This window comes from Eulemur rufifrons, chromosome 9 (genome assembly GCF_041146395.1).
Source record: "Eulemur rufifrons isolate Redbay chromosome 9, OSU_ERuf_1, whole genome shotgun sequence".
Taxonomy (NCBI): domain Eukaryota; kingdom Metazoa; phylum Chordata; class Mammalia; order Primates; family Lemuridae; genus Eulemur; species Eulemur rufifrons.
The window spans coordinates 20,340,084-20,365,827 of NC_090991.1; the positions used below are offsets into that span (position 1 = coordinate 20,340,084).

The 25,744-nt window shown below is 41.4% G+C and overlaps 2 protein-coding genes across 2 annotated transcripts in view; one reads left to right on the top strand and one right to left on the bottom strand.

The window, feature by feature from the left end:
• The window catches only part of MYO1D (myosin ID), a 324,487-nt gene extending 300,001 nt beyond the window's left edge, over positions 1-24,486 (bottom strand). Inside the window, exon 1 of the mRNA XM_069482282.1 lies at positions 24,389-24,486. Coding sequence (XP_069338383.1) covers positions 24,389-24,483 — 95 coding nt within the window. The 5' untranslated portion in view covers positions 24,484-24,486. The remainder of the gene's footprint in view (positions 1-24,388) is intronic.
• TMEM98 (transmembrane protein 98) overlaps positions 23,234-25,744 on the top strand; it is a 34,396-nt gene continuing 31,885 nt past the window's right edge. Inside the window, exon 1 of the mRNA XM_069482284.1 lies at positions 23,234-23,287. The gene's annotated coding sequence lies outside the window, so the exon portion shown is untranslated. The remainder of the gene's footprint in view (positions 23,288-25,744) is intronic.

The following is a 25,744-nucleotide window of genomic DNA, read 5'->3' on the forward strand; positions in this document are numbered from 1 at the left end:
TGATCAAGAAGACAATGTTCTGGATGTTAGAGAGGCCATTAGTGTGCTAGAGGAGTCACCATACTCCATTGCTAGCTCTCTCATGGTTATGCCAGATCTAGAACTGATTCACTCCTTAAAGCAGAACACACTCTTGTTTAGCGTGGTATCAATCAGTGAGGACTTGCAGCTTAACTGGTGCAGTTACCACTTAACCACAGCCTCCCGCCCCACATCCTTTTTGACACAGTATGTAGCTGGGTTCATTCAACACAGCAGTACCAGGTCTTGTGTCTGTTCCTTCAAGTATATGCTTTAAGAGAATTAGCCCTGTAATAAAGAGGCTCCTAGATGACCATTTAGCAGACAATGCCAACCTCCCTAACATTCTTATGTACTCATGCAAAGTTACATAAACATACACTATAAAGAGAAGAAATAAATTGTTAGAAATAAACGTTATATAGTAAGACGTGCGCTTGGAACAAGAAGTTCCTTAAAAATTAAGTGTGCTCATCTTACAGCTGTAAAAACATGTCTGAAGCCTGAATGGTGGAGTTTCATGTCCCTTCTACAGTTTAAAACAAAATACAGAAGAAAATACACTTTGCTATCATGACAAGTCATCCACAAATTATATGTCTAACCCTTGAGCTGCTTTTAGAAACTCTCCTCACTAATTTGCCTGTGTTTTTGAATAGCAAGTAATATGTTTTCAATCATGAAAGGTTACAGGGAAATTTTTGTGGTAAAAACTGGCCTTCCACTGGCATAAAAATCATCAGTCTTACTGCAATCCTTTGGGAAATAACATTTTTTTTTTTCATCATTGTCAAAGCAATTTAACAGCTACTGTTCCTAATAATGGTTGTTTACATCCTTTGAAAACTGATGTCACTCAAAACCATGCAAGAGAAAAATGATAGTAAGTTTAATAGAGAAATTATTTCTTTACAATATTTTAAGAGAGACTCAAACCATGTGAAATTTTCTCATAAAAATAATAACTATCCACTGATATTTAAATGGATGTAAATGCCCATCCTCCAACACATCATACAAATCAGCCCTGCACTATCATATTGCTCTTTTACCATTTGCACAGCAAAGCTATCAAAGAATGCAGACATTTTACTGTGAAACAAAATTGTATTTGGTATTGATTTTTTTAAGTAATCTTCACAAAAAAAAGTCTGAGCAGTACAAAAACTAAACAGCTTTTGTAAGTGCTCTATTCGCCTTCTCTTTCATTGTTTCTCTACAATTCCACTGACTAAACACTGACTGCACTTCAATAAGATTAAGTAATTTTGCACAGGGAAAACATAGTAATGCTGCCTTTCTTCTCTTCCCCCAACTCAACCTTATGCACCCTGTTTTCTTCCTTATTTGTTTAAGATATATCCCACAAGGATATACAGACTTTTCTAAAACTGAAATGTAAGCATTAATGAATTTGAGGGAAACAGAGTCATATCAAGGCTTGGATTAGGCTTGGTCATTCCATGGGAGTCAATCTCTGTTCCTTTTTTCTCATTTATAAGAGAGTAAACATCCCTGTACCTACTTTAAATTTAAGTTAGTTAAATATTCTTGTAAAAAAACAGGTTTTTTTTTTCCCAGATGACCAACTGTTTATTTCACTTCTCCCCAGCACTTCTAAGTACTACCAAAGAAATCTCCCAGATTGACAGATTGAGAACTCTATAAATCTGTGGTTTTCAGTATCAGAAGGACCTCTGGCATTGTTCAGTGATCCTTGTACTTGTCCTGAAACAGCTCCCTTGACTGTTACCCACATCAGAAGGTAAACTCATTCACCCTCGCTTCTAGCCGATGTTTCTACCAGTCCCCTCACTGTCAGCCAATATCTTGCCTTCTGTTTCATAGAGTAAAACAAAATCTATTTGACAGAAACTTCTCTGACTTCCTACCAGCTTACCCACATCCACTCTGATCCTGACCACCCTTTTTCCTGTCCCTGAGAAAGAGGCAGCCCCAGAGCTCTGGACCCCATCCTCTCTCACTTCCTTAAGCATCTTGTTTCATCAATTTATCAACTCTAATTCCCACAAGCATGCCTAAGACCTTCCATCTTTAAAAACAAACAACACAACATTTTTCATCAAAAGGTAGCCCCTCTACTTAAGACTGCCTTCACAGCTAAGATTCTGGAATAAACCATATTCACTTCATCTACTCCTCAGCTCACTGCAACCTGGCCAACTCCCTACCATTATACCAACATCTCCCATCACCAAACCCAACAGGCTCCTCCACTCTTTGCTTATGTGACCTCTCTACAGCATTTACTACTGCTGATGCTTCCTTCTGTAAATTCTCTCCTCCATTAGTTTATCACACATCATTACTTTCTGTTTCATCTACTTCCTTTATTGACTCTTCCTCCCATAAAACCCTTAAATGTTAGAACTGTCTGGCAGTGGGAGTAGAAACTGATACACCCACTTTCAAAAACATTGGTAAAATGTAAAGTTTTATATTTTTTTATACTTTTTAACCAAGTTATTCTACCTCTAGGAATCCATACTAAGAAAGCATTGTGATCTTAAATAAGGAAAAGAGAAATAATCCTTGCACAGAAACATTAAATGTAATGTTATTTATAATATTAATAAGATTATACTACGCCTGAACTAATGTTAAATGGAAAAAAATATGGTGCAAAATTGTCTATATAGTGTCATCTCAATTATGTGGAAAATACATGCATAGGAAAAAGTCTGGAAGGAAATATTCCAAATATTCCAACTCACTGTTAACAGTGATTTCCTTGGGGAATGAGAATTGAATTATGTATGGATGAATCTTACTGTCTTTATACTTTTCTATACTTTCCAAGTTTTACATAAGGATCATGTATTTCACTTACATATTGAGAGAGAAAAAATGAAAACATTTTTAAGAAGGGCCAAAACTCTTTCTTTGAAAGTTCTTATTTGCCTTCACTTCTCACTCTACATATTCTCCAACGGGTAATCTCACATACCTCAGAAGCATCAAATGTCATCATGTGCAGACGACTCTGAGACCTATGTCCCTAGTACACACCACACTACAAAGCTTCATAACTGTATGGTACAGTACTTCCAGCAGGCTACTAGACAGTTCCATGGGACAACTCACAAACCTATTATTGTAAGTCACACTCCTGGTAGTGGAAGTAGAAATCGATACACCCTTTCCTCTTAGATGTCTAGTCTTTGTAAACAACACAACCATCTCCAAATTCCTACTTTCAGTAACTAGGTGAGCCAGACTAGATTCTTGCTCCATCAATATCCAATGAAATACCAAGGCTGATCAATTCTGCCTCCTCAATACATATCAAAACCAGCCTCTGTCTGTCTCTTGTCCCACTTCCTCACTGATCTCACCTGGACTCTTTCAATAATTTCCTAAATGGTCTCTACTTTCAGCTTCAGCCATGTGATCACATTCTCCCCTCATTGACAGCAGTCTTGTTTAAAATGTAACTCTGATTAAGTCATTTTCCTAATTAAAATCCTTCAATGGCTCCCCATCACCACATAATTAAATGAAAAATCTTTATCATGGGACTTCACAAACTTATTCTTATTCTACACCACCTATCAACTTCCTACTCATCCTTCAGTTCAAATATCTCCTCTGGGAAGCTTCTTTTTACTTCCCAGAAAGTTAGATGCATCCTCCTCTGAGTTCCTCTAGCATGCCATCCATGTCTTTATCATAGTATGGATCACATTGATGTAATTATTTCCATGTCTGTCTTTCCCTCTAGACCAGGATTACACAGGAGTGAGGACAAGATATTATATTCTTCTTCGCATCTCTAAAATGTAGCATATAGTTGATGGATAATTAAATGTGCTAAATGTGCAAAGGAATGATTTGGTTCAAAAACAAAAAAAGTACATGAGGGATTAACAAGTTATGGATTTTTTTCTCTCACATAATTGAACCAATGCTCTAGAATCAATATATGCAAGATGGCAAATTTACCCAATAAGTTATTGAAACAAGTAAGTTCAACATTATGAAGCACGTTATCTGCCTCAAGTTCACAACACTTTCTTACATTCATGTTTAAAGTATGCAAGTTTTTAACCTACCTATTAGAATCTTCCTCCAACCTTTTTTTTAAATGTCTTTCTCAGGCACAAGCTTGAAAGTCACCTTTCATGGCTACTGATTTCAAATATAGGCAAAAAATATCCTAGTTTCCCCAAAACAGAAAAAAAAGCCAAATACTATTTTTACTAGCAATGTCAACAACATCACCATACTGCAATCAGTCCAAACTAAAGAAAAACAAAATCTCTTTTTCCTTCGTGGAGAGTTTCCTTTATATTCATTCCAAACATAAGCAATAGGTAACCCACAGAAATTTTAGTTTATTAATCAGAATCATCATGGAGATCTAACTCATAAGGAGTTATGAAGGAATAAAAATGGATCTTGGCAGAGTAGAGACTAGTAAAAATTTATGAAACTCTGAAAAACAGATCTCTTCCTTACTGAGCCATTCAAAATTCCTGACAAGTGAGTCACCTTCCTCCAAGAAAAGCAAAAGTTCCACCTGAAATAAACCTGAATGTGAGAAGTTTGCACATCTAAAGAAATCAACCTCAGTTTTTTCTGGGCTAAAGGAGGAAATCATTGATGAAGCCAAGTGCAAACAACAAATAATTTAAAAATAATTCTTGCTTCATTTTGGGATACACTGTATACTTTATGTAGTGGTGACAGATTTAATTTTATTTGACAAACTCACATGAGAATTAGGTTGTACTCCCTAAACACGGACCAACTGAGCCAGTTCAACACATCCTGGGAGTGAAAACATCTCATAAATGTGTAATTCTTGAAAGGCATCTAAGACTCAAAATGAAATTAGAACATGAGTGGAGGAGAAGCAGTAAACACAGGGTAAAAGCTGAATAGGCACAATAAAGTCCTTAACTATAGCTACAGAATACATGAATTGGAAGTAGAGTTTCCTGGAATAAGTGCACTGGCTGAAACTGCACACTATATGGAGTAGTTTACTGTGCTCCCTATGGAGATGCCAATGTACGATATACAAAAATGTATGCATGTGTGAGTATAGCCTCTCTCTCTCTGCATCTCTCACTCTCTCTCACACACACACCCTATATTGGTAGTTGCTCTTCTAGTCTCTGAGAATACACTGAAGTCATGACATACCTTCAGCTAACCTCCATAAAACTGTTCGTTAATCCTCAATGGCTGCAATGAGGTTTATGATACCACGTCCAAGATCTAAGGATTGCTAACAAACCTTAATTGCTTGCTGATTTTTATCTGTTGCGTCAACCATTTCCTTGAGGGCTCCTCGTTGTCTTTTTTTAAAACACATTTTTATTGAAGCATAATATACACACATAAAAATGCACAAGTCGTGAGTACCTGTAACCACCGCCTGTGTCAACAGGTCTGCTACCAGCACCCCCAGAAGCCCTCCTGCAGCCTCCTCCTAATCACACTGCTCTCTCTCATCTCTCCAAAAACAACCATTATCCTGACTTTTAACACCACAGATTAGTGTTGCTTGGTTTTGAATTCTATATAAATGGAAGCATAGAGTAGGTATTGTTTTGTGTCTGGCTTCTTTTGCTCAATGTTATGATTGTAAGATTAATTCATGCTGATGCATGTAGCTGTAGTTCATTCACTTTTGTTGTTATCTTGCATTCTCTTGTATGAATACCACAATTTATTTTTCCATACCACTGCTGATGGACATTTGTGTTCTTCTCAGGTTTTGGCTCCTACTCCTTATTGCATTTTTAACATCTAACATAATACTTTTCCTTTATTTCTACACTGCTGGTCTAGTACTATTTTTTTTTTTTTTTTGCATGCCTCATATCATTCATTCACTTAAAACATCTCTGTCAACTATTACAGATCAAAATGGGTCTCCAGAACCCAAAATAAATGGCAGAAAAAGAGGCCCTGACAGAGTGAACAATACATGTTGCAAAACATACTCAGCACTGAGAAGTATGGCACAGAGCTCTTTGGACAAGGCTGTCTGAGGCACTAATACTCACTGACCATGCCATGGTAGTCTGCAGGACTAGCTTTCCCTGCTGAGAGTATATTCATTCTCATTCTCCCTTTACTCTCATTTATAACGAACACACTTCAAAACAGATAGCATTATAGAGACAATACCAAATCGAGCAGCTTTCAACAGAATATGTACATCATTCAGAATGTGCATGCAGATTCTTGGATGATGTTTTTCGGAAATGGTGTAGACCACACAGCAACTATACTGTGGTCAGTAAAACCACCCTGCTCTGGCACACAAAGACTTCTTATGGGAGCAATATAGACAATTAGACAACGAGGATAGGAACCTTCATCCTCCTACTCGTCCCTGCTGCTCTGGATTCAGGTGCTACGCGTCTCGCTCAGGGATCTCACCCTTTGCATTAGACTCTCTCTTCTCTCAAACTTCTTTCTCTCTCTACTGCCTCTGTCCCATCATTATTTATTCATGCTCAACTCTCAAGGCTTAAAAAATACTAGAAAAACAAAAATCCATCTACAACCTTCTGTAGCTATGGGCCTTCTCTCCTTTCCTTCACAAAAAAATTTCTTGAAAACCTGATACCACTTACCGTTCAACCCACTGCAAACTGTTTTCCACCTCTACCCCCTCAACCGAAACCACTCTCATTACAGTCATCGGTGCCCTCCTTGATGCTGTATCTCATGGACACCACTTCGTCCTTATCTTCTTCAACCTTTACTCAGTTTTGCTGAGCACTTTCTCTTCTCTTGGCTTTTGTGATATCACACTCTCCCGTTTTCTTCCAACCTCCCTGGAAACTCCTCTTCAGGCTCCTCTTAGGGTCCTTATTATTCTGACTGTCCCTTAAATATAGATGTCTCTCAACATTCAGTCCTTGGCCTTTTTCTCACACTTTATAATGTTCATTTTTGATCATTTAGATCTCATAGGCATGTTCTATGGGCACCTCAATCTCAGCATGAGAAGAAATGTTGAGAAACATTCTCCTTTTTCCAATATTCTACACATATAGTCATCACTTCCAAATCTGTATCATTGTTCTCTATTCTTTCCATGTGTGAGAAACAGTGGGCTTATTGGCTTTGAAGTCATGTCAATCTGGTTTCAAATAAAAACTGCTTCTTAATTAGCTATGTGACTTCGAGAAAGCCAATTTCTCTCTCTCTGAACACCTGTTTCACATCTGCATAACACCTATCTTATAAGACCGAACAGATTAAAAGAGATGAATGAATGAAAACCACCTAACACTGTGCCTGATGCCTGGTATCTGCCCCAATAATTTGTTTTCTTCCCATTTTACCTTTTGTGAAAGCTAGTTCTGTCTTCCCAACTATACTGAATTTAAGGGGGAGCTATTCTATGTGAACCCTCCAAACTTGTCAGATAAGTCTTCTCATCATCCCTAAACACATAATGCCCATTCACAAAAGCACCTCTGCATGGAATGTTCTCCCCCACCATTCTTACTTCATGCATACCTAAGTCTTATCCTTGCTCCATCATTCAGCTCAATCCCGTACCTCTCTAACGGCCTTCCTTAACCACCAAAGCTCACAGAAATTTCCTCCTCATATGAACTGTAGAATAGTGGTACTAATCATCTGGCATTTATTATATTATACTTTATAGTGGTTACATATCTTTTTTACGTCATTTCTCTCCAATTACATCATTTAACTTCTTGGAATAAGATATATGTATCTTAGTATACATAGCCTCTAGCAGAAAGCATTAAGTAGTACCTGTTGATTGGTATGAGAGGTCAATTTCCCTTGATTTATATAACTGAAGGTGCAACATCATTTAATAAATTCAACTATTACTTTAAAATATGCATACAGACACCTGGAATCTTAGAATTTAGGACTTTAGAGGCCATGCAGACCAATCTTCCAAATGTACAACATTCCTTTATAAGAGCCTCAGTGACTGAACCTTCAACTTCTGTTTCAATAAATTCCCATGACCAGAAACTCACTGTCTCCTTTGGGAACCCACCTGATGTCTGCTCTCTTCTCCATACTCAGGGCCTCTTGCATGGGCCCCCTCTTTATTTAAGTTGGGCTCCAAACCCTATTCTGGGCCTCTGTGGCTCCCCATGCCCTGGCATAGATGCCTACCTTGCTCTGCCCCAACCCAGTGGCTTTAGGACCAAATTCTTCAGGAAGAAGAGAAGAAGAGGAGGAGCAGAGGAACAAACCTACCTCTCCTCACTTTTGTCCACTGGCATGAATTCTGTCTTTGGGGTCTCCCAGAATAAACCAAATCAATTCATACTCAAGCATTTGAGATTGGTTATCATGTCCTGCCTTGTTCCTTCAGTCATTCCTTAAATCACATAGTTTCAAGTGCCCTCAAATTTTTTCTGAATGAACTCCATTCTGTCTACACAGCTTGTAAAAGTGTATAGAGTAGGCACTTTTGGTTGCCTATCCAACATCCTATTCTGTCCCTAAAATTCCTTCCTTCCTAAAAGAACCTCTAATCTACTCCCTTCCATATTGCCATGCGCTTCAGGAAAAGTGAACCCTATCCTCAGCTCCTGACTATTCTAAATCAAGCGTGATAACCACATTAGTATTGGTCATGTGACCAGATGAAACACATAAGGAAGTTTTCTGAGGGGCTTCCTAACAAAGGGGCACAGGACAAGCAGGCAGCTGCCTCTCCTTCCTCTGCAGGTTACTGTGCCTGCAGGAGACGCACAGAAGTGCTGCAACTGCCTTCCACCAGCCTGAGGACGAAACCAGCACAACTAGAAGGGCATGGCCAACGGAGCCACACAAGTAGAGGCAGAGCCCTTATGGACTGGCCAGAGCCTCTCTTATCACCGGACTTCTTGTTGCGCGACATAACATGCTTCCTTTCTGTTTAAGCCAGATTGGTCAAGTTTTCTTTTTAGCTGCGGTCAACAGCATTCTGACAGAGGGGAACTACACAGGAGAGGTGTGATGAGCCAGAGTAGAACTTCCAAGTCTGTATTTCCTCTGATAGAGCCCAGGTCGATGTTGACACATAACAGAGACTGCTAAAATCCTTATCCTTTCTCAACCTGCAAGTTTAAACACACTGTTATTTTGTGTTGGTACTGTTAAATTGTTGCCCTCCAGTAGAGAACAAGAGGTTTACTTATTACTTACATTGTTAGCTTTTCCATTGTTTCAACCTGTTCAGATCTTTTAAAATGTTTGTTTTAAGTAGGGAATAATGAAGGAAGTTGAGGAGTTGCTACTTGATTGCAAAGCAATAGAGCTATGAAGAGAGAAAAAATAGAAAACAAATACAGAGCTAAGAGACAGATTTCTGCCCCAGTAATAACTGTGCCACTATACTAGTGAACAGTCCCGGACAAATCACATGCTGTCTGTGTTTCTAACATCATGCATCTATATAATGGTAAGAAATCTCAAGGTTCTCTCTTGGCATTAAAATTCTGGGACTTAGAGACTTCATCAGAGAATTTATGGCTCAAAACTCTTCTCTTGCTTGAAGCATAAAATTCAGAAAAGTAAATCCACCTAAATCAGTTATAGCCTATTAGTTATTATCAAGACTCACTTATTTCAAATCAACAAAACACTGCCCTTGGGCTACCCTCTCCAAGAAACAGCAGTTATACTACAGAGATCAAGTCAGGACTATATTTGTATTTACTATTAGTAAAGGAAATATGTAGAAAGTAATGGTCAAATCTGCACTCAATTCACCAACCTGACAAAAGCACTAACATTCAGAACAGCTATCAGACCTAAGGGATTCTGGTAGCTAAACTAAAGGAAGCCTAGATATTTAAAGTATGCTATCACCTTGATGTGACTGCAAGGCATGTAAAGCCCTTCAATTGCTTCCCAATGTACCTAATGGACTTTAAGTCCCAAAGCCCTTTGACAAAATGTGGTCCCTGACTAGCTCCGCATTGTCACCTGTCCCCACTTTGCCTGCCCCACTCCGCCCAGAGACACCAGCCTCACTCAATGCCTTTCAGTTTCTAAAACACACCAGGAGTTTGTCCGTCTAAAAATCTCTTCCCACTTTGCTTTGTACATGTGATTCATTTTGTCTGGCCTGGACCCTTCCCTACCTGATTCTCCCACCTCACATTTGCCACATGCGCGGGCGCACACACACAGACACACACACACACACACATACCACACACACACACACACACACGACACACACACACACACACACCATCCTCATCCTTCTGATCTCACTTAAAGTCAATTTCCCCATTAAATACCTCTTTGTGGCATGTTCACACACACGCACATACACACCACTTCCATTTCCCCTATGAGGGAACCCTGCTCTTTCCCTTCGTAGCACTTATTACTATTTGTAGAATATCCTCGTTTGTTTGCCAGTTTAGTATGGCCCTCCTACTGGTTTGTCAGCTCCACAAGAGCAGGAACTATGTCTGGGTTGCTCCTGCACACCCAGAAAAGGAGAAGATGTGGTTGCCATCATACTTTCAAAGGTAACTTAATGACATGGAAAAACATTTAAGATACTATGTTATACGAGAAAACAGCTTATGAGACTATAAGTTGTATAAGTGGGAAGAGTCCATTTTAAAATATATACATTTATATACATATATAAAAGAGTACAAAGGAAATACATCAAAGTAGTAACAAGGATGGTAGAATTATATGATTTTGTATGGAGAATCTGGGCACAGAAAAACATATATACATAAAGTACACTAAAAGTGGATAACCATAACTGTAGGGTAAAAGAACCAAAAACTTGTTGTAAGGATAAAGAAGAAAGTGTGACTATCAAATAATTAAATTGATTTAATAACCATAACAGAACTAAGAACACTGATTATTTGGATAAGTTATGCTACATTTGTTAACATGTCAGCTTAGTATAGTCACACTCCATTTGGTTTGAACAGAACACAACTGTGGAGTGAAAACATTAGCCTAGGATAGTGGCTCCCAGCCTGGCTGCACATGACAATCATCTGGGCATTAATGAGACTTAATAAATCAAGATCTCCAGGAGGTGGAATCTAGGGAATCTGTATATTTTATTAACAAAAGCTGGGTAATTCTGATACAAAGCTAGATTTGGGAACCACCAGGCTAGGATAAATTAAGAAGTTAACGAAGAGGTTTCTTTTCAGCACAGTTTTCAGATAAAATAGGAACCTAAGACACAGAAGCAGAGATGCAAACAGTCACAGAGTCTGCTAATAGCAGCTCCCTTCCACAAATCAACAAGCAATCATAAAGTGCACAACGTGTGCAAAAATCCACTCATGATGCTTTGGTTAGTTGAACCACACAAATAATTCAAATACCAAGAGCAGCAATAAGTTTTAGAGTAGCACCTTACCTGCTTGGAACTCAGCCTTGACCTATTTGCCTTCCCAGCCAAACACGCCAAAGCAATCAAAAAATACCTCTCAGCAGAAAAGATAAAAAACAGACATCTTAAAACTCATGCCCTATGATTGATAACTCCTCAGTCTTCATTAGGACATATTGACTCCTTTTCTATACACTGATAGCATTCAGTGTGCTCAGTGGACTGCCAAAACCCAGAGCAGATGAGGTTTGTAAATTAAGAGGGGAGAGGGATTTCACAGGGAGGCACACTGAAAGGAACTATAGAAACTTAACCGTATAATCTAAAAAGTTAAATTGTTTAGATCAATTTGGTGTGGAACAAAACATTACACAAATCTCAGTAAATACCAAGGACATGAAAACAACTGTCCATAACTATGGTTAGGATGATCTAAGTCATTAAGAAAAAATTAAATCACATTCTTTATACCCTGCTTAAGGAAGCAAAAATGAGAAAGCATGAACATCTGAGTGCCCTCTATGTGTTAAGAGCAATGAACAACCTACCTATTATCTCATTTGATGTAATAACCTTGTAATGCAGGAATCGGTCCTATTTTAAGACTGGGCCACAGAGACTCAGAGAACAAAAGTATATTGTTTAAGTTGTCCAGTATACGTAACAGCACAGCCATGTTTATGGCTATGCCATACATGTCTACTGATAACTGAGATACTTCCTTTGCTCATTATTTTATACTGCACTGCCACTTTTGAAGGAATTTTGGCTGCAAATACTTCTTTTATCTTTTCTTTCTTTCTTTCTTTCTTTTTTGGTAGTTTGTAAGGATAAAAGCCCTCTGGAAAATGATAATCTAGAACAGTAGTTTGCAAGATGTTGTTTCAATGTGATAGCATTTTTTCCCAAATGAAAAATTCCTTGGAACCCAAATAGGTGGAAGCAGAGCTGCCCTGTTGAAAGCAGTAGAGTACAGCAGGCCTGAAGCCTTCTCCACCCCTACCTGGAACCTAAGACTGCTCCTCGGGTACCCCCATGGCCCAAGACACCACAGAATGCAGATTTTAAAAAAGGACCAATCTAAATGAACTTTGCCATTGGATTCACTATATAAAAGCAAGTCCCTTAGAGACACTCAACAGATGATACAAAGCTATATAAAGGCATCACAATGCTGTGAAAAATTTGGTAATGTGGTAAAAATGTGGTTAACTTTCTAAGGTAAGCAGCAACTGAAGACTGCTCAAGATGACAGTATCCTTGTATGCCCCCTTCCACCTTTGTTGTATATGGCATTAGGCTCCATATGTCTGAGTTCTATACATTTTTTAAAAGAAAAATGAGAAGTCCACCATTTCACAAAGACCCAAAATATATTTCTTTCCAAGAGTAATGATAATTTCATTTTCCTACCTTCACAAAGACTGCAGTTACAACAGAAAAATCAGATAATATGAATACATAAAAGACATACACAAAATACGATAAATGTATAGCTCAGCCCAGGAATCAGGCACAGACATACTATGCATTCATTTTATTCATTCGCTGAAAGTGGTGAAAACATTTTGTCCTTAAGGCCCAGAAATAAGCCTTGAAGATAAGACTTTGACTTGCCCTCAGGGCTTTGAGACTGGAGGGAGGACACAGACTGATAAGACAGGTTGCATGTAATAAACAACTCCTCATAGTTGTACTTGCTGACATTTAAACTAGTCTAGAGATTTTTCATTTTCAGATTTTTAAGGTTTTCAACTTAATCATAAGGAATATAGGATAGGATGGCAGAATCAGGTTAACTCAAGCTCATTATCAAAGACTATTCTTATAATAAACTTAAAATGACCTAAATATCTATAAAAGCCAAAGCTGAAACATGACGAATGATAGAGTTTATCCGAAATAAATGTAAGGCTTTTTTTTCCCCATTGGGTTTGACTTTTTTTTAATTGACTATAAAATTTTTCTTGACTTTATAGTGAACACAAAGCAGGGGTCTGAGATAGAACCATTTGGGATCACCCGGTTTCACTACAGATGATCTTCTATTGTACAAGTTACTCAAAGCTGACTTTGTGGTCAGAGGCAAAAAAAAAAATTATTTGAGTTTCTCTTGGTGTTTGCTTCATTGTTTTAGATGAAGCCATTTTTTTTTTTTTTTTTTTTTTTACTAATTCATTTGCTTCTATTGCTTATGTGAACACTGTACATACATAGTAAGTGATAATTTGGTTTTTTCCCCCAAGACTTAGTAACGTAACTGTGGGAGATATGTGGAGAGAAGGGATGAAAGGAAAGCTGTGTTTGCTCCTTGATATGTTTTTCGACCTATTCCAGAAGGTTTTTTTAGACTCCTGAACTGGCCTGTGGCTCTTTGGAAAAAGGTATATTCAGCAGTAAATAATCTTTTTATTAAAGCAAAATGGCTTTACCAGAATTAATGCTTTTATCTCATTAAAGTCAAATCCATTTCTATATTGTGCATCAAGGAGCAGAAAGGTGGGGGAAATGAAGGCAGTCCTGTTCACTCATAACGCTAACCAGTCCCACATGAGCAGCTGTGCCTGGAATATAAATTGGGACATCTTCAGGGGTGAGATTAGGACAACAAGGAGACTGGAAGGTGGGCAAAGTATCAAGAAGGAACTAGCTGATACTCTTGATTCCCTTCTCCAGCAATTGAAGTCACTTATTGGAACCTTCTCTTAAAAATGATCTACTTTCCAAAAACAGACCATTCTATTTCACCAAGAAATGCCGAAAGGCATGACTAGATTCATAGGCTGGCTCACTATTGTCTTTCTTTTTTTAATGTTTTTAGAGACAAGGTCTTGCTATGTCACCCAGGGTGTTGTTCAGTGGCTATTCACAGGTGCAATCACAGCTCACTGCAGCCTTGAACTCCTGGGCTCAAGGGATCTTCTCACCTTAGCCTCCTGAGTAGCTGGGACTACGGGTGTATGCCACCGCACTCTCGGTTTCTTCATATTTTATACGTAGTCTTGGATACGCAGTCCTATCATTTCCTACCTGTTTCCTAAGTTTGCCCTCTTCCTGTACCACGGAACACCCCATCACTACCTTCAGTGCAGTAAGCACTCACCCGTGGCCCAAACCCATAGCTTTCAGGTGCCTGGTGATTTTCCATCTTTCTCTGAAATATATCAACACTAGTTTTTTGGTTTTTTTTTTTTTTTTTTTTTTTCAAGAGATGGAGTCTGGCTCTGTTGCCCAGGCTGGAGTGCAGTGGTGACATCATAGCTCACAGCAACCTCAAACTCCTGGGCTCAAGTGATCCTCCTGCCTCAGCCTCCTGAGTAGCTGGGACTACTAGGCACTCGCCACCACACACAGCTCCTTACTCATGTCTCTTTAACTCACAATGTCATGACCACAGTATTCATCACACAGTCTGGGTGCTATGCCTTAAAAATTCTGTAATTTGGCATAAAATAAAGGAAGAAAAAAATCCCTTTTCCTCTTTCTCTTCTAGGCCCAAAGATAAACCACAGACAAATTTTTCAACTGAACAAAGTTTTCTTTGGGCACCCTCTCGTGTCTGTCACCAGGCCCTCCCCAGGGCTGCCTTATCGCTGAAGAGTAACACACTACAAATTTATTTCTCAAAAATGAAATTCTCAGTCCTTTATTTTAACTGATCTCATGGAGGTGTGAGAAAGAAATTAACCAGACTGAGCAAATTTACACTAGTGTGGCTGTGGTGCATTAGAAGTATTTGACTTTCTAAGAGGATTCTTATTAACTCAATCTCTAGTTGTGAGAATTTGAGGCAGCAGAAGACAGGAATGAAAAAAGGTACAGACAATGTGGGGGAAAATATTTTTGAGCAATGGAAGCTGGTTAGCAGCATGCCTAGTCCACTCACGCTGAGAGTGAGTGGAGAGAGAAGGACAGAAGGCCAGTGTGGCTCAGGCCATAGGCAGGGAGAAAGGGCTGTTTCCAAATGAGACTATCTTTACTTCAACAAGGGTCTGCTCACATTCTACCTCTTCCATAGAGCATTTTTTTTTTTTTTTACCTACTACCAATCCCATTTTTTCTTTTTCTGAATTCCTGCAGAACTCTAGCACAGACATACACATAGCTCTTAATTATATTGTCATCAGTTCTCTTTTTTAAAAATATGGTATGTTGATTATTCTCTGTAGGAAGCCCTTAAAACAAAAATGGATTGTCTGCACTATTCATTTGGGCTCAATCATATTTCACTTTACATTGATCCATTTATTAAGGTATCTCTGAATCTCAATTATGCTATCCCTCAAAGAGTAATGTTTTAAAAAGTAACCGCCACCAAAGCACCCAACACAGTGCTAAGTACACAGTAAGAATTCAAGTAGTTTCTAGCTTTAACACCAGGAAATTATACGAAAAACATATGAGGTCTATAGCTACATAAGAAAATGAGTTACAAATTTTAAAAAGAAAAGACAGTGTCACCAACCTTCGCGCAAGCAGAGAACAGTGACATGCAGAATAAAATATTCTGGAAGCTTTAAATATGAATAGCAGATCTCCTTTCCCAAAGAGTTTAAAACAACTTTCAAAAATTAAATAGTGGCCCCCTGGAGGGAACGTGATTGTGAGCATGTTAAGGGTGATAGTTATAAAGTGAATTGGGAGTAGCATGGGCACTTTTGGTCCACAGGGCTGGACCAGGGGATGCAGCAGAGACAGAGGGGTACCCACTGAGTATCTACTATGCTTGAGCCACCATCTTAGATGTTTTGCAGATTAATTTAATTTCACAATAACACATCATCTCTACAGATGAAGAAACCAAGGCTCAGGGAAGCTAAGTAACTAGTCCAAGGCCACATAGGTGGTGGCAAATGGTCAGAAACAAGATCAAGGTCCAAATCTGTCTATCTCCAATGCTCTTGCTCTCTCTACTAGGCAACCCAAATCCTTTCTAGAACCTTTTTCATCTTGGCCTGCCCAAACAAAACCAAAACAAATTAATTTGTCCTCATGAGGAAAGAAGCCATGAAAATAGCCAGCTCTCCAGCAGTTACGGGGTCAGGGCAGGGAGGTAGAGCCATTTGGGAAGGATTCAGGGAGACAGTTAACATTAGTTGTGCAGGAATTACTAACCAGGCACATTCTACACATGTGATTTCATCCCAATAACCCTAAAAAGTATCATTTTACATATAAGGAAATGAGGCTCAGGGAAGCTTAAATCATAATGCTAACAAGAGTAAAAGTAAAGCTGAGATGTGAATTTGGTCAGTCAGGTCTCAAAGTCTGTGCTCTTTCTATTCTTCCCTGTTGCAAACATGCTTTCCCTTCTCTCCTTCCCATAAATGCCCAAAACTGCAGTTTGGGAAACGTTGTGCTATTCAAGAGACCTAACCAGTAATTATATAGCAGCTGAATGGAAAAAAGCCTGCTTCCCACAGGAAATAAAACTGTCACCTCAATCAAGGGATGCAATAAACAATACAGGAGAGGCTTCCAATGTGTGTTTTAAAATGCTGCTACCCTCTGACCCCATTTATGAATACAGTTGATATTTTTATAGGCCATGTCAGCGAGGCCCAGCAACAGGTAATCTACCCAGTGGGGCTGAAGCCACCATTTACAGTAAAGTTCCCCACTAGGCAGTGGTTGGGCAATAACGCAATGACTCAATCCTGTCCCAATGGCAGCACTGCAATGGATACCAGGGAGTCATAAAATGGGGCCACTCCTTGAGATAGGGTTCATTTTTATGAGCTGGCTCAGACTTAGGTGAGAATGTCAATGAACAGCTCTCCATAAGGATAATTCACAATGAAGATAGCTTACACATTGATCATTAAATAAGCACATTTCTATCTTTACCAGATTCACCATTTTTGTCCCAAAGTTAAGCAAAAAGTCAAGACATATCTCTTTAATGTAGAAGTAGACCCTTCAGAACCTGTAATGAAATGAACAAGTAGCAGCTTCTAAGTGCTTGATTCCACCCACATCTGGCTCTATTTGGGAACTAAATTCAGCAGAAGTCTCCAGGGTCAAGAAATGACCCTGAATAAAAATAGTCTTGGAAAACTGTCACGGAGTAGGAAAGGAAACAAGGCGGTAGGGTGATTCACTCCAAATGGCAGCTCCAAAACCCAAATTCCCATTTTTGTCCCAATATGAAGCCAATGTGCAAAACAGGCACAGAGCAAACTGTCCTATTCCAAAGGCCTCCAAAAGAAGTTGCCAAAGAATTTCACATGGAAGCCAAAAAGATTTAGTGTGCCATTCACCTCTCCTATAAATCTAACTAGAGCTATTTCTAACCAGAGCTCTGAACCAATTGCAGGTTTACATTTGCTTGAAGACCACCCAGGGTATCTTTGATTTTTTTTTTTTTTCCCCTGGCAAGCAAGAGAAACCCTTTGTCCCACCAAATTTTCCAAATGACCAAACAGCCACAGAGAAAGAATACAGAAGTGGTGTGGTCAGTGTATGTGTGCCTGTTCACTGTCTTTCTACTAATTCTATAACTAGCTCTCCCAACACATGATTAAGTTGTATTAAAATGAGCATAACATTTTGAGAAAATTGTATGCTTTTTTAAAAAAAATTAAGAATTCCACTGGTTGAAGAATGATCAGCCAACATTGGACTTCTTACTCATTTTAAGATGTATAGTGAGCACAGAGGAGCCCAAATCTGTAGCGTGATAGAAAATACAAAAGGACAAGAGGCATGTTTGCTTCACAGCTACTCACGTGCATCTTCCCCTTCCAAAGCCCTGTATCTCATTCTGCGTTCATAATTTATATTCTTTTCCTGAAAGATGGTCACCCCCAACCATAATAAGTTTCAAAGTACCAGAAAACCTGGGCAGGCTATCTGTCTTTGAGGATTTCACAGGTTGATGAGGAGGCAGACATGCAGATAACAATATAACATGACAAATTCTCTAACAGTTACGACCAAGTGTCCACGTATCCTGGGGGCACAGATGAGAGTATAGTTAAATCTGTTTTGGAGGATTGGGAAAGACTTCTCAAAACTGGTCTTGATGGATGAGTGAGAGTGTGACAGGCAGGGAATGAGGGCAAAGATGAGGGAAGGAGGACATTCCAGGGAGTGAGAACAATCCAGGCCAGTGGTTCTCAACTGGGGGCAATTCTACACACACACACACACACACACACACCAGGGACATGTGGCAACATCTAGACACAGTTTTGGTTGTCATCAATGAGAGGGAAGTGGTGCTATTGGCATCTAGTGGATAGAGGCCAGAGATGCTGCTAAACATCCTACAATGCACAGGACAACCTCCATAACAAAGTATTATCCAGACCAAAATGTCGATAGTGCTAAAGTTGAGAAACCATAGTTTAAGAAAGGTATAAAAGCCATGCTGTATTAGGTTAAAAAGAGGAGTTGCATGGAGCTTGGCATTCACGGTGCTTCAGATGATTGCTTTTATGGAAGAGAGAAAACAGTAAGAAAAGAGCGGAGGAAAAATTAAATTTCCATGAAGCCAACATATAAGGCTGAGCAGATGCTTTATTCTCAAAACAGGAACCAATAACAAATAAAGTTAAGAAACTGGACCTCTGGAAGCCTAATGTATATTTCATCGTTCTGTAAAATGAAAAGCACGTCTCTCAGAGACACTGTCCCCGGCTGGAGTCCGCTCCGGAGCAGCAGCCTGCATTCTTCCTTTCCCGTGCATGGCTCAGTGAAGAGCAAGAGGCACAGAGAGGACCAGATGTTCCATGTGGCTTGCCCTGGCAGGACTCTCAGTTAGAGAGAGGGTGCAAAGCTGATGTTAACGCTGGAAGAACTCAAGGAATGACCCATGCAAGGAGAAAAGGAACCAAAGTGCTCAAGGTCCAAAAAGGAAGCGGCCACAGAGAAAGCAGAACATGGCGGAGATGCTGTGGCCGGGGCTCCAAGTGGTCATTAAGGTTGTCAGCAGGAACCATCCCAGACCGCAAAGGAGGTGGTACTTGTACAGGACTCTCACTCCTGGGCACAGACCCTTGAAAAATGGAATAAGGGACTTACCACCACCACCACCTCCACCTCCACCAAAAAGGAAAAAGAAGTAAATAGAACAAATCTTCCCCAGCAAGAGACTTCTAGGAGGGAAGGCAGGCAGTCCTTAATTTACTAGCAGATTATATTATAAGGGCAAGAAACAAAAACTGAAGCTTCTTCTCAGACATACTAACTCACACTAACACACATCACCCCATTACTCACGACCCATCCAGACCCCCAACCACAGGCACAAGCCTACATCAGCTTTTAAAAATAACAATAGTAAGGGGAAAGTTACACCAATTGTGGCAGATGTCCAAAAATCAAGTTTTAGCTCCAAGAGGGAAAAAGAAGGCCCGAATAATGGCAAAATGAGATAATTCTAAATGGACAATGCCACAAGAGCTTTAAAAAAGTAACTGAAACATTCCTTTTTTTCCCCTCTACAAAAAAACGTTGTCACAAAGGAATGTACTATGTGCCCAGCATCATGCTAGATGCTGCTGTGAAGAAAATTAAAATCAAGTTTTGATGACATAGACCCCTGCAGCAACTACAGCCTTAAGTGCTTCCTTGTATGTTACAGACCATAAAGGAAGAAAGCAGACCTTGCAGAAGAGCCAGGTGGGAAGCAGAGGACAGGACATTCCAGACTGGGGAATGAGAGCAGGAGCCACAGCTTGGGCAGGGCAGGAGTTATCAGGTACACGTACACAAGGCAGTTTCACTCACACATCCATGTCCACCAATAGACCAGACAGGCTCAATTTCACCTATGTACAATCACAAAGATAGACTCAGTGTGGCCCAACCACTGATACTCCAGGAGACAAAAACACTTCAACATCACATCATAACACCTGGATCTGCAGTGGTGGGTTCCCAGTCACCTCCTGCAAAGTGAAAAAAATATCTAAGGGACACAACAGCAGGAGCCGAGGAGCTTATACAGCTAAATACTAAAACAATCCGGGGAGACATCAGGATAATATGAAATTCAAACTATCAGACAGGACTGCTTTCTGTCTGGGTCAGGATTTACAGCTTGAGAGGAGGGTAAGAGACTGTGTCTATGGCTACAGGGAAACAACCACTCTAACTTACAAGTAAGTCATGAACGATCACTGATCTGTACAGTGAGAATTGCAGCCAATTCTCAAGTTGTCAAGTTCACACACAGATGAGATACATACAAATGCATACACATGGCTGAACATCCAGGATCCTGACTGACATGGTGATTGGGTGTAAAGGTAGACCTAAAAACCTGGGCATCAGCCAAGAGCTGTGCTAATGAGAGGTGATGATTCCTCCCACAAGTCCCCAACATCAACCCCTTCCCCTCCAGACAACTTAGCTTAATCGCTGTCACCCAAGTAGAGCCAGCTTTCATGCCACCAACCTCAACTCATGCCACTTAATCCACCTGGAATGCTCTCCACCCACATGTTTACCTAGACAAATCCTACCATCCTTTGGGACTCAGCTCAGCTCCTCCTCTCCTCCTTTATAAGGTGTTTTCTGAGTCAGCCTAAAGCGTTTCTCTCTCTCTCTATCTCTCTCTCTCTCTCTCTCTCGTGAATTCCAGAACAATTTGTACAAATACTTGGCAAATAATCACCTAAGCTCTATAAGGCTTAACTCTTGTATTGTTTTCCTAAACTATTCTTTAAATCAATAGAAATTTTCACCTTTCTCCCTGTCTCCAATGACATGTCAACTCTTTGAGAGGTAAGGGGCACATCCTGTACTTCTTTGGATGCTCCCACCTTATCTTCTAGAGTGCTCTGAACAAAGTAGAATTAAATTGCAGAGTTCTCTTCTGTACACATAGGAGTTGTTAGGCTCACCTTAATAACCTGTCTTGAGATTCATACTTAGAGACTTAAAGTCTTAAAAAAAAAATTCATTCTAAGTGCCCTCCCCTAATTTACTTTTTTTGTTTTTTTCCTTGAGACAGGGTCTCACTCTGTCGCCCACCCAGGCTGGAATGCAGTGGTCCCATCATAGCTCACTGCAATCTTGAACTCCTGGGCTCAAGTGATCCTCCCACCTCAGCCTCCCAAGTAGCTGGGACTACGGTGCATGCTATCATGCCCACCTAATTTTTCTATTTTTTGTAGAAATGAGGTCTCACTCTTGCTCAGGTTGGTCTCAAACTTCTAGGCTCAAGTGATCCTCCTGCCTTGGCATCCCAAAGTGCTAGGATTACAGGTATGAACCACCGTGTGCAGCCCCAATTTACTCTTTAAAAAGCCATATAAATTTTAATTCTACTGCAGAGGAGTAGTCCTACAAACTAATGTAACCCAGCTAGACTCTAAGCCTTCACTTTCAAATTCTAAAAACTCTGCAAAAGATCCGGCTAATGTCATGTATTCACTGGATGTAAGAGATAGAGGTTAAGATGAATGACTCTATATTCAACTATTACTATAGTGTCTTGTATGCAGAATGTACTTAATAAATGTATTTAATGTCTGAAAAACGGAAATGATTATAAGCTGAGAGTGACTAAATTATAAAGGCATTTCTCAAAGCATACAACTTCTTTCTTTTGGGGAGGGGAGTGAATAATTTAAAATAAATGTAAATAATTTAAAACTACTTTAATCTATGAAATTGCTACATAACTTACTCCTTTATCTGCTTTATATGCACTTGGGAAAACTTTAAACAGTACTGCTAGTATGAATTTGCCAGGTACTAATCTTTGAAGTTACATATATCAACTCATTTAATGCTCAGGACAACCCCAAATTCGACAGATAAAAAGACTGAGGCAGAGAGGTTAAGTAACTTGCCCAAGGACCACAGCAAGGAAGCAGTAGAACTGGAATTTGAATCTCAACAATCTGACTCTTAACCACTATGGTAGTGGTTATGGGTTATAGAGGTATAGATGTAGAGGGATGTAATTTTGATTGATATTTGAGGTTATTTCTACAAAAAATTGGGCATCTAAACTTTGATCAGAAATGTAACATCCTGCCCAGGCGCCATGGCTCATGCCTATAATCCTAGCACTTTGGGAGGCTGAGGCAGGAGGATCACTTGAGGCTGGGAGTTCAAGACCAGCCTGGTCAATAGTGAGATGCTGTCTCTGCAAAAAAATAAAAAATTAGTTAGGTGTGGTGGTGTGTGCCTGTAGTCCCAGCTACTCAGGAGGCTGAGGCAAGAGGATCACCTGAGCTCATGAGTTTGAGGTTGCTGTGAGCTATGATTATGCTACTGCACTCTAGCCTGGGTTACGGAGCAAGACCCTATCTCTGTGTATGTAATAAATCTGATTATATTACTTCACCTTGCAACACTCTATTTGGAAAGATACTATGCAACTTTGAAATTGCCTACACTTGAAAATTTAGAATCATAGAATATGAGTATTGAAAGATCCTCATCATTTTATAAATTAGAAAACTCAGGTACATTGACCAGCTCGAGGCCAGTTTGTGGTAGGCAGGTGTAGAACTCAGGTCTGTGCTCCTGCTCTATGCTCTGGGACAAAACTAAGCCTCCCCAAGAGCAGATGAAGACTATGTGGTTTGCAATTTCAAAGATTAAACAAGTTTTTAAAATTCCTAAATTAGGATTAACTGGGGTAACTAATACTGAGAAGTAGGGTTAGTTAAGCACCCAAATCTAGTCTTTGATTTTCACTTTATAAGCTTAAGGAGTGATGTGTAGCTATAAACCTTACAAGAAATGGGGCCAAAGCTTCCAAGGAAACAGAAACACACACACACACACACACACACACACACGCCCCACAACTCAGCTATTTTGAAACTCCACTTACTGTAATGTTTAAGTCAAACTACTTTAAAAGTATGTTTACATATTACTCTATCAAGAGTGAAGTCCAGGCCTGGTGGCTCATGCTTGTAATCCTAGCACTTTGGGAGGGCCGAGGTGGGAGGATCCCTTGAAGCCAAGAGTTCAAGACCAGCCTGAGCAACATAGTAAGACCCCCATCTCTACAAAAAAAATTTTAAAAACTAGCCAAGAGTGGCAGCGCATGCCTGGAACAGTCTCAACTACTCAGGAGGTTGAGGGAAGAGGACTGGTTGCAGTGAGCTATGATCGTGCCACTGCACTCCAGCCTGGGAGACAGAGTGAGACCCTGTCTCTAAAAATAAATAAATAAATAAATAAAACTGAAGTAATCACATGTAGGGGATTTTCTAAAACAAATTCATCTTGGAAGCCCATTTTGGGTCGTTGAGTTGTGACTACATTCTCAAGGATGTCAGTAACACAAGGGCTCCATCCACAACTCCTTGAAAAGACTAAAACCATGAACGCCTTGTCAAATTCAGACAGTTTATCTTGGCACTGGCAAGTACAGCAGTCTCTTCGACGTCTGGAAACGTGTCTAATTACGTTTAGAGAGGAACTAAAAAATAGCCAGTGTCCCGGAACAGACAGCTCAGGGATCACTCCAAAGCATCCTGAATGATATGATGGAACCATGCCAGGAAAAAAAAAAAAAAAAAAGACGAAGAAGAATAGAAGCAAAGCAGCAAGTGTGAAACCGGGATGAGACGGCAGCCTCTCTCCAAAACAACCAAACAACCCTCTAGTCGTCCTAGGGTCTTCGGGGCCACCACGACTCTCTCTGAAGTTTTTATTTGTCCTTACTTTTGTTTCCATGAGGTCACCCGGCCCGCCCACATCGCTTACCTGGCGCAGGGCAGGCGGGTGCGCTGGCCCGAGCGCTCCCTCCAGCTCGGCGTACCCCTTACACTCCCAGTGCGGACAGCACCCAGGGACGCCCCCCCAGGAAAGCGCGGCCCCCGGGCTCGGCACGCCCCTTGCACCCCAAAGCGGCCGCACCCCAGCGGCGTCCTGTCTGGGCAAAGCGGCATCACGGCGCTCCGCGGACCCCCGACACCGCCCTCCGGCCGCACTCCATCCCGGAGCTCGGCGCGCCCCGCACGCCCCCAGTCCGGCCGCACCGCGAGGCGCCCCCTCTCGGGAAAGCGCAGCCTCGCACCCCCGCCCCGCCCTCACCTGAGCTTGAGGTTGGCCATGAACTCGGGCATGGAGACGGTGTCCATCAGCACGAAGTCCGCCTTGCCGAACTCCAAGCTCTCCTGCTCCGCCATGGCGCCGGCGTAGGGGCTCAGGTGGCAGCGATCGGGCCGGGGCCGGGCCGGGGGCCCGCGACCAGCTCGGGCGGGGCCGGGCGGGGCCGCGCCGGGGGGCTGCGGGGAGGGGGCGCGCGCCGCTCTGGTCCCGGCCGGACGGAGGCCGCCCCGCCGCTCCTCAGCGCGCTCTTGGCCGGCGCGGCTCCGAGCAGGGCGCACCCGGCGGTTTCCGCTCCTCCCGCCGCGGCTGCCGGGCGCTGTGGGGGCCGGGACACCGAGACGGAGACGGCGGCGGCTGGTCCCGCCTCTGGCCTTGGTCTCGCAGGGCCCCGCCCCGCCCAGGCCTCTCCGGCTCCACCCCGCCGGCCGGGCCCGCTGAGGAGCCCGCCCCCGCCGCGGCCCAAGCCACCGCCTCCTCACCTGGGCGGCGCGCACGCGCGGGGCGGGCGGCGGGGGCGCGCGCCGGGCGGGCCGCGGCGGCTGGGCGGCAGCGCCCCCTGGAGGCGTGCACTGGGATCTCAGGCGGCGGAGCTGCCGACGGGAGGCTGGTAGAATCCGGTTTCCTGGATGGCCGCCTCCCGCCGCTGCTGGGGTAGATGGCCAGCTAAGTTACAAAATATTCGTTTGTGGAGCTTTCCGCGAGGATAATTCATTATGATGTTGTCACCCTTCCGCGAAACCTACTCCTGCTCCTCTGCTCACGTCCTACTCATCCCTGAAGTGGCGGTTTAAGCACACAGAGGTAATAGTAATAGCTAACATTTTGGGGGCACCAAAAATGACCAGAGCTGTTCTAAGCGCCTTAGGGAACTTAGGGAACTTACCACAAGGCTAGGAAGTGGAGCAGCTGCAATTTCAGGGAGGTCATTTGACTTAGGAGCCCCAGTGTTCAGCTATATGGCCGACTGCCTCCATTCTCCAGTGGTCCATGTTCTCTTCGACTCATCTGGGCATGCATCAGACGTTACCTTACCTTATTGTTAAGTTTTAAATGTATTTATGTACCATCTCTCCCGGAATATTGTAGGCTTCTTGAGCATCGGACCATGTCTTAAACGTCTTGATAGCCCCTTGGCACCCACCAAGTAGCTATTGCACTACCTTGCACACATAAATATGAAGTCCATCCATACTGGTTCAATGGAATGGAATGAGTTGTAAGTGGTCTCCAATTTATTGACACATTGGTTGAATTTGGAAAAATCTTTTAGAACTTAGAATGTATTTTCCCAATGAAAATATATTATAAATGAATTTCTAAGGCATCTACACCTCTTCA